The sequence below is a fragment of the Barbus barbus genome (genome assembly GCF_936440315.1).
Source record: "Barbus barbus genome assembly, chromosome: 7".
Lineage (NCBI taxonomy): Eukaryota > Metazoa > Chordata > Actinopteri > Cypriniformes > Cyprinidae > Barbus > Barbus barbus.
In genome coordinates, this window is record NC_136735.1 from 15044153 (window position 1) to 15062382 (window position 18230).

An 18230-nucleotide genomic window follows, 5' to 3' on the forward strand; every position below is an offset into this window, starting at 1 on the left:
AAATACTATCAGTATGATATACAGATGGGTGATATGAACATATTATACAGATGGATTATGCAGTAAATGTATGTACACTATGAACAAAAACTATAAGCTATACATTAAGATATATAAACACTAGTGCAATGAACATTGAAAGTGCATAGAAAATAAAAATTTCCAGTACATAGTACTCAGTGTGTAGATGTTTTTTTTTTCTTTTTTTTAAACCGATTTAGTGATGGAGAGGGGTGGAGAGTTTGTAGTAGTGTGTGAGGGGGTATCATCGGGCAGAGTTCAGTAGGGAGACAGCTGTAGGGAAAAAGCTGTTCCTGAGTCTGCTGGTCTTTGTTCGGAGGTTCCTGAAGCGCCTCCCAGAGGGCAGAAAGTTAAACAGTCTATGGTCAGGGTGAGAGGAGTCCTTAAGAATGCCGCGAGCTTGACGTAAAAAGTGTTTTCTCTGGACGTCCTCAATGGCAGGAAGTGGTGTCCCTGTGATGCGTTGGGCGGTTTTCACCACCCTCTGCAGTGCCTTGCGGTCAGCAACTGAGCAGTTCCCATACCAGACTGTGATACAGTTGGTCAGGATGCTTTCAATCACACACCGGTAGAAGTTCACCAGGATGGCTGGAGACAAGTGGTTCTTCTTCAGTGTCCTAAGGAAGAAGAGGCGTTGGTGAGCCTTCTTGACTAGGCTGGATGTGTTGGTGGTCCAGGTCAGGTCCTCCGAGATGTGGGTTCCCAGGAACTTGAAGCTGGAGACACGTTCAACAACCATCCCGTTAATGTGGATGGGGTCATGCGCGCCACTTTTCTTCTTCCTGAAGTCCACAATAAGCTCCTTTGTCTTGCTGGTGTTGAGGAGCAGGCTATTGTCAGTGCACCATGCAGCCAGGTGCTGTACCTCCTCCCTGTAGGCAGTCTCATCGTTGTCTCTGATGAGGCCAATCACTGTGGTGTCATCAGCAAACTTGATGATGGAGTTGGATCCATGCACAGGTGTACAGTCATGGGTGTAGAGGGAGTAGAGAAATGGGCTCAGTACACAGCCCTGTGGTACGCCGGTGTTGAGTGTGATGGTGGTGGAGCAGGTGTGGCCTGACCTAACATGCTGAGGTCTGTTGGTCAGAAAGTCCATAATCCAGCTGCAGAGGTAGGTGTTAACACCCAAGTCTCCAAGTTTAGTGGTCATCTTGGAGGGAATGATGGTGTTGAATGCTGAGCTGAAATCAACAAACAACATCCGTACATATGTGTTGTTGTTATCCAGGTGTGTGAATACCGAGTGCAGTACTGTGCATACTGCATCCTCAGTGCTCCTATTGCTACGGTAGGCAAATTGGTGTGGGTCCAGTGTGGGTGGGAGGCAGTTCTTGAGGTGTGCCAGGACCAGTCACTCAAAGCACTTCATAACAATGGGTGTGAGTGCTACGGGGCGGTAGTCATTCAGGTACGTTGGGGAGGAGTGTTTCGGCACTGGCACAATGGATGTGGACTTAAAGCATGTTGGCACAGTTGCTTGGGTGAGGGACAGGTTGAAAATGTCTGTGAAGACCCCTGCGAGCTGCTCTGCACATATCCTGAGCACACGTCCAGGAATGCCGTCGGGGCCAGCAGGCTTGCATGCATTGATCCGGCTCAATGCTGTGTAGACATCTGTGGAGGTGAGTTTGAGGGTCCGATGGTCTCCTGAGAGTGTGATATTGGTGGCTGTCTCCTTGTTGTTATTGTCAAAGTGAGCATAAAAGTCATTTAGCTCATTAAGGAAGGAGACGTCTGTGACCGTCGGAGTGGAGTTGCATGGCTTGTAGTCACTGATGACCTGGATGCCCTGCCACATGCGCCAGGGGTCAGAGTTGGAAAAATGTTCCTCTAATTTTAGCTTGTAGCAGTGCTTGGCCTTCTTAATGCCCCTCTTCAGGTTAGCCCTGGATATGCTGTAAGCCTGAGCGTCATCAGATCTGAAAGCAGTGTTGCGGGCTTTCAGCAGGAGCCGCACCTCCTTGTTCATCCGTGGCTTCTGATTAGGGTACGTTGTGATCTGTTTCTCTGTTGTAACACTGTCAATGGAGGTATTGATGTAATCCAGTACAGAGGTGGTATATATATATATCAATGTCCGTGTGAGAGCCACTGGCAGCCTGAGAAGCAAACATACTCCAGTCCGTGTGTTGAAACTTGTCCTGAAGTACAGACTCTGCTCCCATTGGCCACACTTTGATGGTCTTCACTGATGGCTTCACACGGTTAATGAGGGGTTAATACTTAGGGGTGAGAAACAAAGAAAGGTGATCAGACTGTCCCAGGTGGGGGAGGGGAGTTGCGATGTAAGCTCCAGCGATGTTTGTGTAAACATGATCCAAAGTTTTGTCTCCTCTAGTGTGGCAGGAGACATGCTGATGGAATTTGGGGAGCACTGTCTTTAAGTTGGGGTGATTAAAATCACCTACAACAATAAATGCAGCCTCCGGGTGTACAGTCTGTTGTTTACTAATGGCCGCATGCAGTTCGTTCATAGCAAGCTTGGCATTAGCATCCGGGGGAATATAGTCTGCAGTTATAATGGTGAAGTGAACTCCCGCGGCAGATAGAAAGGTCTACACTTAACCATGAGAAACTCTAGGTTAGGTGAGCAGTGTCTTCCAACAATGTCAGAGTTCGTACACCAAGCTTTGTTTACATAAATGCACAATCCTCCGCCTCTGGTCTTGCCGGAGTCATCTGCCGTTCTATCTGCTCGGAGCATGTAGCGTCCGGTTAGATCAATAGCATTATTGGGTATGTCGATGTAGCCATGTTTCAGTGAAAACCATGACATTGCAGTCCAAAAGTTTCTTACTATGGGTGATGCGAAGTCGTATCTCATCCATTTTGTTCACCAATGACCGCACATTAGTGAGGAAAATGCTGGGTAAAGAGAGCCGGTGCGGTGTTAGCTTTAGCTTAGCTCTTAGTCCTCCGCGCTTCCCCCGCCTTTGTTTACGATCTCGGCGCCGCCTGTGAGTATTTATAAAGCACTATTAGTATTTATAAAGCACATATTCTGCATGACCATAACCTGCATCCCTAATCCAATACCTAAATTTAACAACTATTAATAAGCAGCAAATTAGGAGTTTATTGGGGCAAAAGATGTAGTTAATGGTTTGTTAATAACAAGAATTGGACCTTAAAATAAAGTGTGACCAGAAAGATTTCTAAAAGATCATATAACACTGAAGAGTGGAATAATGGCTGCAAAAAAATTCAGCTTTGCTAACACAGGAATAAATTACATTTTACGATATATTCAAATAGGAAAAAGTTATTTAAAATTTTTATATTTAATTTTACACATTACTATTTTTTACTGTTTTTGATCAAATAAATTCAGCCTTGATGAGCATAAGAAACTTCTTTCAGAAATCATAAAAAAAGCCTTACCAAACCCAAACTTTTAAATGATAATGTATATTTTATCAGTTTATTGGACAATTGGGGCTGAATATTAGTACCAGAGAATGCACATAGCATAAAATCAATACACAAATTAATTTAAATGTCCAGTATCTTTGACGGGTGATATTTCTACTAAAGATGCTTTAAATGTCTTGATGATGATGCATATAATCTTGTTACATTCAATTAATCTCAGTTGCATGCTTACTCTATTTTTCTGTTCCAGTGACTTGTTCTGTTCCTCTTTATGTTTAATTAGTGTGGGGGGCGGGGCTATTAAGCTTGTGTTCAAGTTCTACCAAAATAATTTTCCTTTTTCCACAAAAGTATTCTATATTTGTCTGAAATAATTGTTGACAAGAGAATGCAAAGCAAAAATTTTTTTTTTTTTTACATTTTTCTCACCTCTTTGACTGTTTAACATTTGTAGGCTAGCAAGGCAGTAGTTTGGCAGAAGCTCCCCATAAGTCATTTAAAAATGATAGAGACATCATAAAAACTAAGTGCTAATACTGTAATTTGTTGTTCACATTATTATCTTATATCACAGAATTTCCTAAAAGGGAAGCAACAGGTTCTATGAATGTAGGAGTGCTAGAGTCTTGATTGCTTCTCTTTCTGTATCCTTTCCTTTTTCTAAGGAGGCGGATGTGCGGGAGAGCCGGTTGAGCTTCACGCCCAACGCAGGGAAAGATGGAGCCGTGCCCAAAGCTGCTAATAATGCGGCCACAACACCCTCTGACCCAGCCCTTACTGCTGGCAAGAGTCATGAGGAGATGAGAAAACTCTTCATCGACCGAGCCAAGAAGATCGACACTGTGTCCCGTGCTGGATTCCCACTGGCCTTCCTATTTTTCAATATTTTCTATTGGGTTCTTTACAAAATCCTACGTCACGAGGATGTGCACAAGCCATAGATGGAACATGGCGTGTTGCACCTTGTGAGGTACGGTAGTAACACAGCAAAGCTGCATCAATGAACTCTGATGTTTCCTGCTAAGATCTATGCTAAAATGACTATGAAAAACTGTGATGTCAAGGACCGGCGGTTAATTTCAATAGTTTGTTTGTGTTGTACACCCATACGAAGACACTGCACTCACTATGCAATGCATAGGCATCTGTAGGGCCTCTGACATACCTGTCCCGCAACAAAAGTGGTCAGCACTTCTACACACCTGTTTAACACAGAAGCATAGTCCGATACCGACTACAGCCCCTCGTAGTGACAGATGTGTGTGTCTTGCACTGGTTTTGTCAGCTCTGTTGTCTTACAGCTTTACTGCCAATGTTCTGTGTTGTATTTTTGATATACAGCTATTGAAAAACGGCAAGAGTGCAAGAGCAGAAATGTATATTATACAAATATCCAAACACAAACTACTAATGTTGATTATTTTATAAGAAAGAGTTGACTACTGGTCAGTGCAATGTATCCTCAATCATTTTGTCCCAACCTGATTGTTGACCAGCTCTAGAAACCAGCATCCAGGCCAAAAACATTCTGAGCTAAATCTCAAGAATGACCCTGAACCAGCAAATAAGACTATTGTGTTTACAGCTAGCCTATATGAACACTTTAACATTAACTACTTCAAGGAAACACATTTTGAAAACTTTAATTGGTGGCATACTGTCAGTAACCATAAAAAAATTGAAACCATCCTTCAAGTTTTTCTCAAACAAAAGCATTATTGTTCGAAAACCATTGCCAGTCACTTCAAACTAATAATGTCACCGCAAAATAATGTGGCTGGGAGTGAATACTGTCACACATGTGTTGCAAATTCATGAATGGAGAAATGAATTCAAGGAGGGCTTGTTGGGACAATGTTGCAGTCAACGTGTTTTCTGAGACAAGTCCAAAGACAAAAAATAGTAACGCAAAAAAATATATAAATGAGATTCATAATTAAGAACATAATTTGAGTGGTTTTAGACTAATCTAACTGCATGTATGGTGTTTGTATAACAATAAATTCTGAATAGACGTTATTAAATTATACTAAAAGAGAACGATATTTAATTCTGCCTCTGAAGATATCCCTAAGGTATTGCGAATAAAAACATGTCATGGGGAAAATGTGTACTTGGAATCGATATGTATGTTAAAAATATTTATTTTGTTGAAAGTCAGAATTATCTGTTCACTTATAAATACTGTTAAAAACAGTCCAAATACTGGGACGAGACTTTCTTAGACCTTTTTTTTTTTTTTTGTTCTTTTGGTTTGTCCCTTGTCTGGGTGAAATGTCTTTTCTTTTCAAAATGATCTGCTGAAAAACTGTGCCATACAAATGATCAAAGCATATCTAGTTTCATACATTCCTGAGAGTAAATAGAGCAGTGCTGCTGTGTTTTGAACACTATCTGACACATTAGATAGTGTCACTATCACATTATTCATCACGGAAAGGACACAAGAAGTTCATGGACATTTACAGTATAATGCGAGACCACTTGTAATTTATTTTGTACAAACATTATTAAATGTTATGCATGAACTCAAGTCTGTTATACTTCATTTTCAGTGTGAACTGGACCAGCAGTCAATGTTCTCGCTGCTATTATAAGAGGCGAGGCGCATATGTTCTGTGTACATCTGTAAATACTACTGGCCACACTTTACGGCGTCCGTGTTACATAAGTATATATAGCTAAGGGAACAGTTATAATACTAACGAAATGTATTAACATTTTGCAACACAAAATACTTTGTTTATTTTAAATTGGTCAGTAATTAGGCTGCGTTAACATAAACGCTGTAATGTAAAGTGTGAAGTTCTTTTCATATGTTTACCGAAGAGCCCTCTGACTGAAAAACTGAAAAAAATAAAGATGTTTATAAAAGCATCCGCGGTCTCGTTCATTTAGGTGCGTTCATTTACTCACTCCACGTGTATGTACTTGTACACTGTTCGACTGCCGCCGAGGGCATTAAAGAACGAACGCGCGGAGCGCTCACAAAATTGTTAGTAATCATCTCTTTGGTGTAAATGACAGTTTGTAAAACGACACTTGGCCGTCTGTGTTTACTGTAGTAATACTTATCTACACGCCCCCTTCTGACTATACGCCTACATAAAGCAGTGCGCGGTGCGCTCGGTGGTGAGCAGCATGAGTCTCCACGGGAAAGTGGCTCTGGTCACCGGCGGCGCGCAAGGCATCGGAAGAGCCGTGGTGGAACATCTCCTGGAGAACGGGGCGAAGGTCTCGCTTTGTCAAATTTCTTTTTAAAATGGACGTCGCGGATTAATCCAATTAACTGTTGGGAAAACGTCTTTATAACTAGTTCAGTTGCCTGTTTGGGGCGATTATTTTTATTTCATCATGCATCGTTGCATCTTCATTTATTTATTTGTTTTAGCATTACGTTATTAATTGACTTTTTTAAAAATTCAGGTTGCACTGGTAGACCTGAACCAATCTGTGGGAGAGGAAAGCAAACGTGATCTAGATGGCCAGTTTGGAGAGGATAACTGTATTTTTATCCAGTGTGACGTGACTGATGCGGGGAAACTTAGAGGTAAACCCTTTTTTCTTTTTTTTACTTATCCTTTTAGTTAGGACATTTATAATATCTTCTTTAGTCTGGCGCAGTTTGAAATAGATTTCTTTGAACGAAACAATTATCCACTTTATATTGCGCACCTGTACGTGCAGCGCATGTTATTCCTGAACAATGTCTCATTGTGTGGGAAGTGAATTAGGTCATACTAGACATTCATAGGCCCTCAGGTCATCACTGAGGAATGATACTGGGTTTTTGAAGTTAACACTATTAAATGTGTACCCTTTTGTTAGGTTGCGTTTTTTTCTCCAAGACAAGAGTTTATGGGTCGGTGGTGAAGGGATTGTTCATTCCTGTTAAACTTGTTTCTAAAGACACACTTACCTAAGAGTTTAATTAAATGTTTCTTTGTGGAATGCTGCAGCTGCAAGTCAGGTGAGGGCACATGCAGACTGACGCTGTGGGTGTTTCAAAACCTAGTGAACTGACTGGACTGCTCATTTGGTTTGAATACACAGCCACTTTGTACTGCTGTCAAAAGTGGCACTATTGCAACATTATTATTAATTATTACAAATGAAAACCCTGCTGTGTTTTCTTTCATTTAGATGCCTTTCAAAGCACAGTAGAGAAGTTTGGTCGGTTGGATATTGTCATCAATAATGCTGGAATCAACAATGAGAAGAACTGGGAAAAGACCATTGAAGTAAATTTGGTGAGTTAAAAATCATTATGCTTGAACTCCAACCTGTAAGAGAGAGAGAGAGAGAAATGGATAGGTCATGCCAAACTCTTGCATTTCAACTTAACTTCATATCATTGGACACATCTCATGATTTACACAGCTAAGAGTGCATCACGTTTGGTGCTTTAGGGCACAACATGCAACCACACTTCAGGATAGTAGATACATATTCACAAAAAAAAAAACTCCACCCCCTGCCTCCAGTCCAAAAGATTTCACAATATTAGTAGAAGGAACACCATTATTTGGCACTTGTAGGCCTACATATGCACTGTATGAAATAATCTACAGATCTTTTAAATCAATCATGCTCTGCTGAGCGATTTCCTAATGGACGAGATGCAGTATAATAATGTGTTTGCTCATAATATCCGGTCAATCTCAACATAATCTCACTCTCACAGAAAACATCTGTTTACTATGTGCTAGCAGTTTTACACAACTGTTGTCTTCCTCAGACATCTGTCATACAGGGGACATATTTAGCACTAGAACACATGAGTAAAGAGTACGGAAAAGAAGGAGGGGTTATCATCAACGTTTCATCTATGGCAGGTAAGATAGTGATAACTTTATCATGTGTCTTACATACAGTATGTGCATGTTTTGAAAAATTTAGCCTAAATGTTTTGTAGCCTGTAGAGAGTGTTGTTCTTAAGAAGGTTACATAACAGTACTTTTTGGTTATTAGCAAACTATAGAGTGAGTCAAATATTTGCTCACACTAAAGCAAACATATCTGGCCCGGTTAAAGGAGTTGCTGTTGTCTCTGTTGCCAAAGATCTACCTACTGTTTAAAAAAATGACACGTGCACAATTATTATGCCAAAATGTAAAAAAAAAAAAAAGCATAATAAACACTGTGCATTTACTTGATGATTGACTTTCTTTATGATTAAGATGCAAAAGAATTAGAACGTTTTGCAAAACAGGTCATTTGGACACACCTTTCTTGTAAGAATGTAGGTTTAAATGAACTCACAAGACCATAATGGAAATAATAATAGCAGTCTCACAACAGCTTGCACAATCTATACAATTTAACCTACAAAAGTGTCTGCTTTTAAAAATGCAGTTTTTGTTGTGCACAATATATGAGAAGATATGAGAAGATAAAGCAGCTTTATTCTACATGAAGTGGGTTGCCCCTTCATGGGTGCCACCATGGTGACTGCACAATGAGCACAATGTTTTAGTGTGATGCAGTAGCATTTGATAAACAAACTTAATGCAGCCACACCAGCAGGTGTCAGTGTTAAGTCCAAGACCACTACATCAAAGAAAAGCCAGCGTAAAGTAAACAAAATCTTAAGGAAACATTTAAACAGCTGTTGGGATATAAAGTAAATGTGTCTCACATGAATTATTTACATTACATTACTTGGACACTACTTAGTTAGGGTGACCATGTGTCCTCTTTTTCCTAGACATGTCCTGGCTTGGATTTCTAAATTGCCTATGGTTTTGGCCTTTGTGTTCCTATCGACATGCTCTTTACAGTCATACATTATATGCAATTGCATTGCTTTGACCATTCTCTGTTGGTCCTACCTTCTTGCTTGCCATGATTGGTCAAGTGCATATAATACCTTGAAAAATTATGAAGACAATAGGAAAGCAAAGGCAAAACCCAGACATTTTTGGCAATTTAGAAAGCCAGGACAAGTCTGGGAGAAAGATGAGTTTTGTTCACCCCACACCGTACTTTCATATTTTAAAACCCTATCTTTCTCTGCCTCTGTGACTATTCAAACAATAGCGCAGCTAAGACAAGTTCCCACTGAAAAATATCACCAGCTTTATACTTAAGCACCTCAAAAAAAAAAAAAAACCCTAGAATCATAAATCAGCAGCAAAACTATTATCAGCTTATCCATCTGTCATCAAATACCTGTGTTTTGGAGCCACTGAGCAGTTGAGATATACTGCCCTCCAAAAGTTTGGAAACGCCCCTGGCAAAGTGTGGTTTTGGACGATAACAGCATAAATCCTTATCATTTTTTGGTGCAAATACATTAAAGTAACTTGTCATTATCATTGAAGACCAGCAATAAAACATAATAATGGCAATATATACATGTCAAAGTCAGACATGCCTCTTTGCCAGCTGTGATGCCTGGTTACTGGTTTAAACTTGGCTCAGGTTTTTAAAAGATTTTTGGGTCAGCACACCTTAATACTGTAGCTTCAACAATTGATTGCCAATTCAAAGTCAATGTTTGAATAAACTGACAGCTCGGATGCCCAGATTATGCAGAGCTGTAATAGCTGCTAATGGTGGATATTTTGATTAATCGAAAATTTAAGTTTTTTTCTGTGTATAAACTGTTTATGTAATAAAATATGTTTTCGTAGTTTGTGTTGTCCCTTATCAGTGCAAAATTATCACAAATTAAAAAGGATTCATGCCAATATTGTCCAAAACCCCACTTTTCTAGGGCGTTTCCAAACTTTTGGAGGGCAGTGTAGATAAACTGATTCTGGGCACTGTTTTGAAGATATGAATATTATTTTGTATATGTATATACATGTGTGTGTGTGTGTGTGTACAGCCTGGATGATGAATTGTGCCTGGCTGACAGTGAACTTGTTATAACCCCCAACACGCTCCAGACAGGTTTTTAGACTTGGATTTGAAAAGTCCTTTTCATTCCCTACTAAGAGATGGGATAAAGGATTTCCCTCACTGCCTCTCAGGTTTCTTTAACTAATGTAACATAGGTGATTACCCCTCTTTGCGATTGGAACAGCTCTCACTTTGTGACTACATTAATGTAGTTTAGTTTCTGGTATCTGGAGATTGATTTGCTTGGAATTTTGTTGAGGAAACAGTGTTTTTCTCGCATTGCCCTCTCCTCTAAAGCTGGAAGCTTTACATTGTGTTTGTTTAACCACACAGTACATTGCATTAATTATTACCAGAAACAAACATTAGAGTAATGGTTCACCTGAAATGAAAATTTACTGAAATTTACTCACCCTCAGGCCATTCAATATGTAAATGAGTTTGTTTCTTCATCAGAACGGTTTTGGAGAATTTAGCAATACAGCACTTGCTCACCAGTAGATCCTCTGCAGTGAATAGGTGATGTCAGAATGGAGAGTTCAAACATTTTATAAAAATAATAAGTAATAATCCACAAGTAATCCACACCACTCCAGTCTATCAGTTAATGTTTTGTGAGGCAAAAAGTTGTTTATAATAAACAAATCCATCAAAACATTTTTAACTTCGAACCATTGCTTTGACTAAAATACAAGTCCTCTATCCATAATATGGCTTTCTCCAATAACAACATTGTCTTATCTAAATCAGGAGAGAAATATGCACAGATCAAGTGAAACAAAGTCCACAACAATTCTAGACAAATATGTCAGTGCATGGATTTTGATGTGAGAGGATAACAAAGGATGGAAGGGTTATTATGGATTATGGACTGATATTTTGGTCAGAAGCAATGGTTTAAAGTAAAATGTCTCAATGATTGTTTTTTGTTTTTGTTTGTTTGTTTTTTGAAAACAAGTTTTGCTTTTCACTTCACAAGATGTTACTTGATGGACAGGAGTCATATACATTACTGTATGATTATTATAATGTTTTTATCAGCTGTTTGGTGTCTCATTCTGACGGCACCCATTCACTGCAGCAGAGGATTCATTAGTGAGCAAGTGATGTAATGCTGAATTACTCTAAAATCTGTTCTGATGAGCAAGCTCATCTACATCTTGGATGACCTGAAGGTGAGTAAATTTTAAATTTTGAGTGAACTGTTCCTTTAAGACTAAGTTAAAATATGGGCCTGATTCAGTCCCCTTTACCTCCGACGCCATTGAATCGGTATTAATGATATTAGTGCTGTCAAATGATTAATGGCAGCCAAAATAAACGTTTTTGTTTACATAATATATGTATGTGTGCTGTGTATATTTATTATGTATATATAAATACACACACATACATGTATATATTTCAGAAAAATAGGTTGTTTATATATTAAATATATTTATTTATAATATAAATTATATGAATATAAATATAGACATGTAAATACATGTAAATATTTTCACTGTGTGTGTATTTATATATACACATAATAAATATACACAGAACACACACATATATTATGCAAACATATTTATTTTGTATGCAATTAATTGTGATTAATAGTTTGTCGGCACTAATAAATATATACAAATACTTGCCAGAAACTTTTAAAATAATTGATAAAATAATGTCTTAATGAAAATAGCTATTTATTGTACCTGTACTTGTTTTCACTATTGCTGCGAGCAACTCTCACAAACTGTGGAAGAATAAACTAGGCTTCCCTGAGACAGGTGCTATAAATTAAACGGACCTCATGTACAGTGGAAAAAAATATTGGATCTCCTGCTGATTTTGTACGTTTGCCTACTTACAAAGAATTGATCAGTGTATAATTGTAATTGTAGGTTTATTTTAACCGTGAGAGACAGAATAAGAAAAAAAATCCAGAAAAAACGCATTTCAAACAAGTTAAAAATTGATTTGCATTTTAATGAGTCATAAGTATTTGATCCCCTATCAATCAGCAAGATTTCTGGCTCCCAGGTGTCTTTTATACAGGTAAGGAGCTGAGATTAGGAGCACTCTCTTAAAGGGAGTGCTCATAATCTCAGTTTGTTGCCTGTATAAAAGACACCTGTCCACAGAAACAAGCAATCAATCAGATTCCAAACTCTCCACCATGGCTAAGACCAAAGAGCTGTCCAAGGATGTCCGGGACAAGATTGTATACCTACACAAGGCTGGAATGGACTACAAAACCATCGCCAAGCAGGTGAGAAGGTGACAACTGGTGTGATTATTCACAAATGGAAGAAACCCAAAATAACTGTCAATCTCCCTCGGCCTGGGGCTCCATGCAAGATCTCACCTCGTGGAGTTTCAATGATCATGAGAACGATGAGGAATCAGCCCAGAACTACACGGGAGGATCTTGTCAATGATCTCCAGGCAGCTGGGACCATAGTCACCAAGAAAACAATTGGTAACACACTATGCCTTGAAGGACTGAAATCCAGCAGCGCCAGCAAGGTCCCCCTGCTCAAGAAAGCACATGTACAGGCCCGTCTGCCAATGATTCAGAGGAGAACTGGATGAAAGTATTGTGGTCAGATGAGACCAAAATCGAGCTCTTTGGCATCTACTCAACTCACCGTGTTTGGAGGAGGAGGAATGCTGCCTATGACCCAAAGAACAACATCCCCACTGTCAAACATGGAGGTGGAAACATTATATTTTGGGGGTGTTTTTCTGTTAAGGGGACAGGACAGCTGCACCGCATCAAAGGGACGATGGACCGGGCCATGTACCATTAGGGCCAGGGCATTGAAAATGGGTCGTGGATGGGTATTCCAGCATGACAATGACCCAAAACACATGGCCAGGGAAACAAAGGAGTGGCTCAAGAAGAAGCACATTAAGGTCCTGGAGTGGCCTAGCCAGTCTCCAGACCTTAATCCCATAGAAAATCTGTGGAGGAAGCTGAAGACAACAAGGGTTTTGCCACAAAGTACGAAGTCATGTTTTGCGAAGGGGTCAAATACTTATTTGACTCATTAAAATGCAAATCAAACTTTTTTTCCTGGATATTTGTTGTTGTTGTTGTTATGCTGTCTCTCACTGTTCAAATAAACCTACCATTAAAATTATAGACTGATCATTTCTTTGTCAGTGGGCAAATGCACAAAATCAGCAGGGGATCAAATAATTTTTCCTTCACTGTCGCTAAAAATAGAATCTAAATTTTATAATCATAATTTGTCCTCAAACTATTCAATGGAACAGATGCATAAAGCATTCTACAAAAGTAATCGTATGTCTAGGAAATAGGTTTTGAGCATAGGGAGAAAAGTGGTGGATTTATGCAGAAATACCTAACCATGCTGAATGGAAACATATCTGTTTAGGATGACCTCAATGTTTGGTTTAGTTTTTATGATGATCTTACCCCTTAATTAAAATGTTTACAGACAAGAAAGCTTGATGACTCCCTTCAAGATGTTAATACAGCTAGAATGGGAAGCAGAGCCTTCTTTTATGCAAAAGTGGGTTATTCAATGCATGTGCATTAATGTTGTGCTTAGTTCTTGTGTGTTCTGGATGAACAAATCTGTTTAATTGTAAATATTGCCTCAGCTATTTGCCCCTAGCGTCCTTGGCTGCCTAGGTTTGATGAGGCTTGTAAATGTTGTTTATTATAACAGAGCCTGAAAGCTAAAGGAAACGTTCCATTTGACCTTTCCAATAACCTTCCACATCAGATAAAGTATAATCAACACTGTATACACACACACACAGATATATATATATATATACACACACACACACACACACACACACACACACACACACACCCATATATTATATATAAATATATTAACAAGACAAAAGGGGAAAATGTAGATGACTTTTCCACAGTTTTATATTTATACAGGTCCATAAAGCACCAAACTGCCCTATAAAGTTGAAAGCATTAGTTTAGGAAATTGTTCTCAGCTCTTTATATTTCCAAAGAGCTGTTTCACTTTAAACAGACTCAAGAGCCATTAGGATTTTTATGCGTGAATTAAAAATAAATCCTCAGACTTGGAAGATCCAGAGTTGTTCCATGACGAAGGCTTTCACAGGCTTTGTTTTTCTACAGTCTCAATAAGATGAAAACCTTGCTCTTTCAAATAACAGACTCTAGTATCGCAGCCCTGGTTACAAAACCCTTCATTCAGTCAACTGGAATAATAATGTAATGAACTAATATTGTTCCAAAATGTTCCAAATATTTATCTGTTTTTCATCTGTGGAACAAAGAATTGGATATTCTGCAGAATCTTCACGCAGCTCTTTTCCATTCAATGCCGTAGAGATCGCATCCATTTCAAAAATGGCTCATACAAGGAACACATTGAGATTTTAGTCGTTATTGCCTAATAATCTTCAGTGAGCTGTAACTTGAGAACTGTTGAGTCAAGGAGGAGAACAGATTTGTGGACTGAAAAAAAAAACACAATCCAAAGAAATAATTCATTCAATGATCTGCTTCTTGAGTTCAATTCACTGACTCAATGATCTGGTTGCAGCTTATACAGTTCACTGGAGCGGAAGATTTCTTCTGAAATCTCTATTTCTGAAATTTGGCCTGCTTCTCACACAAATCTACTGCATTGTTTCAGAATACTACTTTTATGGTGCATTTTTGGAGCTTAAAAGACATGGTCATACTCTAAAGTTCCTTTAAAAAAATAGCATTTTACATTCTAGTGGAAAAATCTGGTTTACATATTTTACATATGACATATTGTTCTTTTTGGTATTAGTATTTGTTTTGTTTCCTCCTAGCGTTTCTCCATTCTCCTCACCAGCCAGTATATACAGCGACAAAGCATGGGGTGATTGGATTTTCAAGAGCCATTGCAGTGAGTACATCAATCCTGTCTCACCAGTTTACCATAAGCAAAGTTTACTGGAACCATATGAAAATCTGTTCCCTGGAATATGGTACATTCCAGCACAGCCCAGCTTTTTCCCTCCGAGAGAGTAGTTGTTTGCCCACAGATAGGATCGTTAACCCCTGTGTGTTGACACATTCTTTGCGCTGTGTGTGTAATTTAGGCTGACCGTGTTTGGACACGTTTTGTTGTCGGCAGGACGCATCTGAACAGGGCGATTATGGAGTGAGGATCAACACACTGTGCCCAGCCTTCGTGGACACCCAACTCCTTCACACAGTGGAGCATGAGGAAACAATGGGCAAGTTTGTCAAGTACAAAGATGAATTCAAGCAACGGATGGACAAGTATGGTGTTCTCAAGTAAGTAGAGTTCCACTGAACTAGCTGTTTCTTCTGTATTAGTTTGTCTTAGTAGTTTAGCTTTGTTCGTTATATTCAGTCCATTGAATAAACAGTTTGCTTGGGCAGAGACCAACAGCGTTTTCTAAATAATGGCAAAAATCTGTTTCCAGTCCAGACCTTTACCTCTGCAAGTAAATAATCAGAGGATGAACTGCTTGTAAACCTTTAAACTTGCCTTTACTGGAAGATCTAGACATTCATTTTGCACCACCCATTGATTAAAGGTGGATTAAACAGTATATTTTGCTTGCAAGATTTTTGACATGCACTTAAAATTGAATCAAATCAACCTCCTCCACCCCAACAAATCACCTACAGTATTACTGGCACTTTTTTTTCACGCCTTGCACTATTCTTTTGGTGTTGGTGGAGTATCTGAAATTGTTCTATTTTATTTTTTCCAATAAAACATTTGTCATGCCTTCCTCAAACACTCTGTGTAGACACATGAGGGATGAGTTATTTGAAGTTAAAGAATGTCAACAAGAACAGAAAAGATAAGTTTGAGGCAAAGATGACTGATTTTAAAATGCAAAAATGAATTGGCTTGTTTGCTTTTTAAAAACCCACATTCTTTACTGAAAAGTGCTGATTTAACATGCAGCAGTGACAAAAAATGTGAAATATAATTTTGTTGTGTCTGTGTTTATATCTACAGACCATCTCTGATTGCAGAAGGAATGCTGCGAATGATAACAGATGAAAGTCTGAACGGAGCTGTGATGAAGATCACCTGTTCCAAAGGCATTCACTTCCACACCTATGAACCTCTTTCAGCTTGAGAACATTATAAATACATCTGATGCCTTCATCAAACAAGTTTCTCTTTTCTCTCTCCTCTCCATTCTTCTTCAGAACATTTATTTTATTGAAGTCCAGTGCAGACACCTTAAACAGCTAGCTGTTTGGCGCATTTAAGAAATAAAAAGGGCTAGATTTTTCTGTCTATCATTTGAGATTTGAAAACCAAAAAGGACTGCATACTAGTATTCAGGCCTTTTTCTAAGCCGGTTTCATTTTCTTGTAATGTCCTTGAACATTAATTTGTATGCAACTGCTTTACTGTGAGTAATTGGTTTTGAGAAAAGAAAATCATATTTATTAATAATTCACTTATTGTTTTCGTCTCAATCATACCTCAATATCGCAAACCAATGATTCTTACAATTTTTGTATATTTTTTTGTATATTTTAGATATATGGATATCTTTGTGGCAAAGAGAGTATCTTTTATTACGTATACCTTATGTATAAATCAAACAATAAACTTCTGAAAATACAAAGAAAATGTTTTCTATATTTGTGTAGCTTATTGGTTTATTCTACTTTTAGTTTCCTGCTTTCTTTGTTGTGGCTAAATGTGCATAGCATAGGCTCTGTTTTACCCAAAACTAATCCAAACTCTGTAGGCTTGCAGATTTTGAGATCAGGTGCTATATACAATGTTCCTGTCTGCATCATAAGACGCACTGTTCTGGAATGCAAATCCAGAAACAAGTATCACCTGGCAGCTGTGTTTACATCAATGCAGTTGTAATGTCCAGGAATTGCCTACACTTACCGCATTACCAGAAATGTATAACTCCTGTACTTTCACATTTTAGTTAAGTCTTTCTATTTCCAGCAGTGCGGTTTCAATCTAACAAGTTATTTTGCTAAATACAAACTAAGAATAAATGTTTTTATGAACTGATGTAAATGCAGCGAAGTAAAAAATAAAGACTGCAAATGGTTCAGTAATAGTACATAATGTGATATGGCACACATCTTGGTCAATCGATGATAAGCATCATGGCTTATCAGTTTTAAAAAATGTTCATCAGTACAATCACAAAGTCTACACTAAAGTCTTGTTCTATAAATAAACTATACAAGTGCCCAAATTGAGTCATAGGCTCATCAATTTGATAATAACATTTCTCAGAGTATCCAGAATTTCTTCTTATACTGTGACTTTACAAAATTCCTTTGATGAAACGCCATAGGGATGTGACTCTGCTTTGATATGACAGCAGATAAAGATATGAAAGTCTATGAGGACTGGGAGGGAGTCATCTGAATGATGACTGTTTGATAGTCAGAGCTTTCTATCTACATAGACTATCTACATCTACATAGCGATATCGTCGACCTGATTGCAAAGACACTATTTAAACTGAACTGAGCTGGATGATGACATCACTGAATTCAATAATGAAATGCCTTTAACTGAAAATCTTTTTTTTAATCTTTTCATTTTACATTATTGACACTATTTTCCTTTTTTGATATTGTGCAGTTGCTTTGACACAATTTACATTGTTAAAAGCGCTATATAAATAAAGGTGACTTGACATCTGAAGAATTCTTGAAGGAAGTGTATGCTTTTATATTATACAAACAGTTCGTCATTCAGTTCTTGCAAAAGCGACAACTGAACCACAAATGTGTTATAATCCCTTTTTTAAAAACATTGTCAGTATGCAGTAGTTCTGGTAATGCAACACACACACAGCACAACTAACAAGTGATATATGTTCATTAATGATACGTATATAGTAATTAATGTTAACATACAGCAACGTCTCTGTAAACGTATTGTATACATACGCTGCTGGTCCTCTCCTTTAGGTCTTTTTAACAAGGGAAATGGGCAGAGAAAACACACGGACACGCTTTTATC

At 38.4% G+C, this 18230-nt stretch overlaps 2 protein-coding genes across 3 annotated transcripts in view; both read left to right on the forward strand.

Moving 5' to 3' along the window:
- The window catches only part of LOC306873166 (glycine receptor subunit alpha-3-like), a gene marked incomplete at its 3' end in the record, with an annotated part of 92156 nt that extends 85890 nt beyond the window's left edge, over nucleotides 1–6266 (forward strand). Inside the window, exon 9 of one of the 2 annotated variants that reach the window (XM_079422253.1) lies at nucleotides 4062–6266. In XM_079422253.1, coding sequence (XP_079278379.1) covers nucleotides 4062–4337 — 276 coding nt within the window. The remainder of the gene's footprint in view (nucleotides 1–4061) is intronic. The other variant, XM_079422254.1, reaches the window with a different exon arrangement.
- A 239-nt stretch (nucleotides 6267–6505) lies between these two features.
- Nucleotides 6506–17906, forward strand: LOC306872079 (15-hydroxyprostaglandin dehydrogenase [NAD(+)]-like). Its single transcript, XM_079420448.1, has 7 exons — nucleotides 6506–6630; nucleotides 6823–6946; nucleotides 7540–7646; nucleotides 8135–8231; nucleotides 15055–15131; nucleotides 15363–15526; nucleotides 16227–17906. Exons 1-7 carry the CDS (start codon nucleotides 6538–6540, stop codon nucleotides 16348–16350), a joined length of 786 nt encoding a protein of 261 aa, XP_079276574.1. The 5' UTR covers nucleotides 6506–6537; the 3' UTR covers nucleotides 16351–17906.
- Nucleotides 17907–18230: the final 324 nt, after the last annotated feature.

Coding starts and splice junctions, on each gene's coding strand:
- LOC306872079 (XM_079420448.1), top strand. CDS start 6,538: ATGAGTCTCCACGGGAAAGTGGCTCTGGTCACCGGCGGCGCGCAAGGC. Junction 7,647..8,134: donor AGACCATTGAAGTAAATTTG/GTGAGTTAAAAA, acceptor TGTCTTCCTCAG/ACATCTGTCATACAGGGGAC. Junction 15,132..15,362: donor GATTTTCAAGAGCCATTGCA/GTGAGTACATCA, acceptor TGTTGTCGGCAG/GACGCATCTGAACAGGGCGA.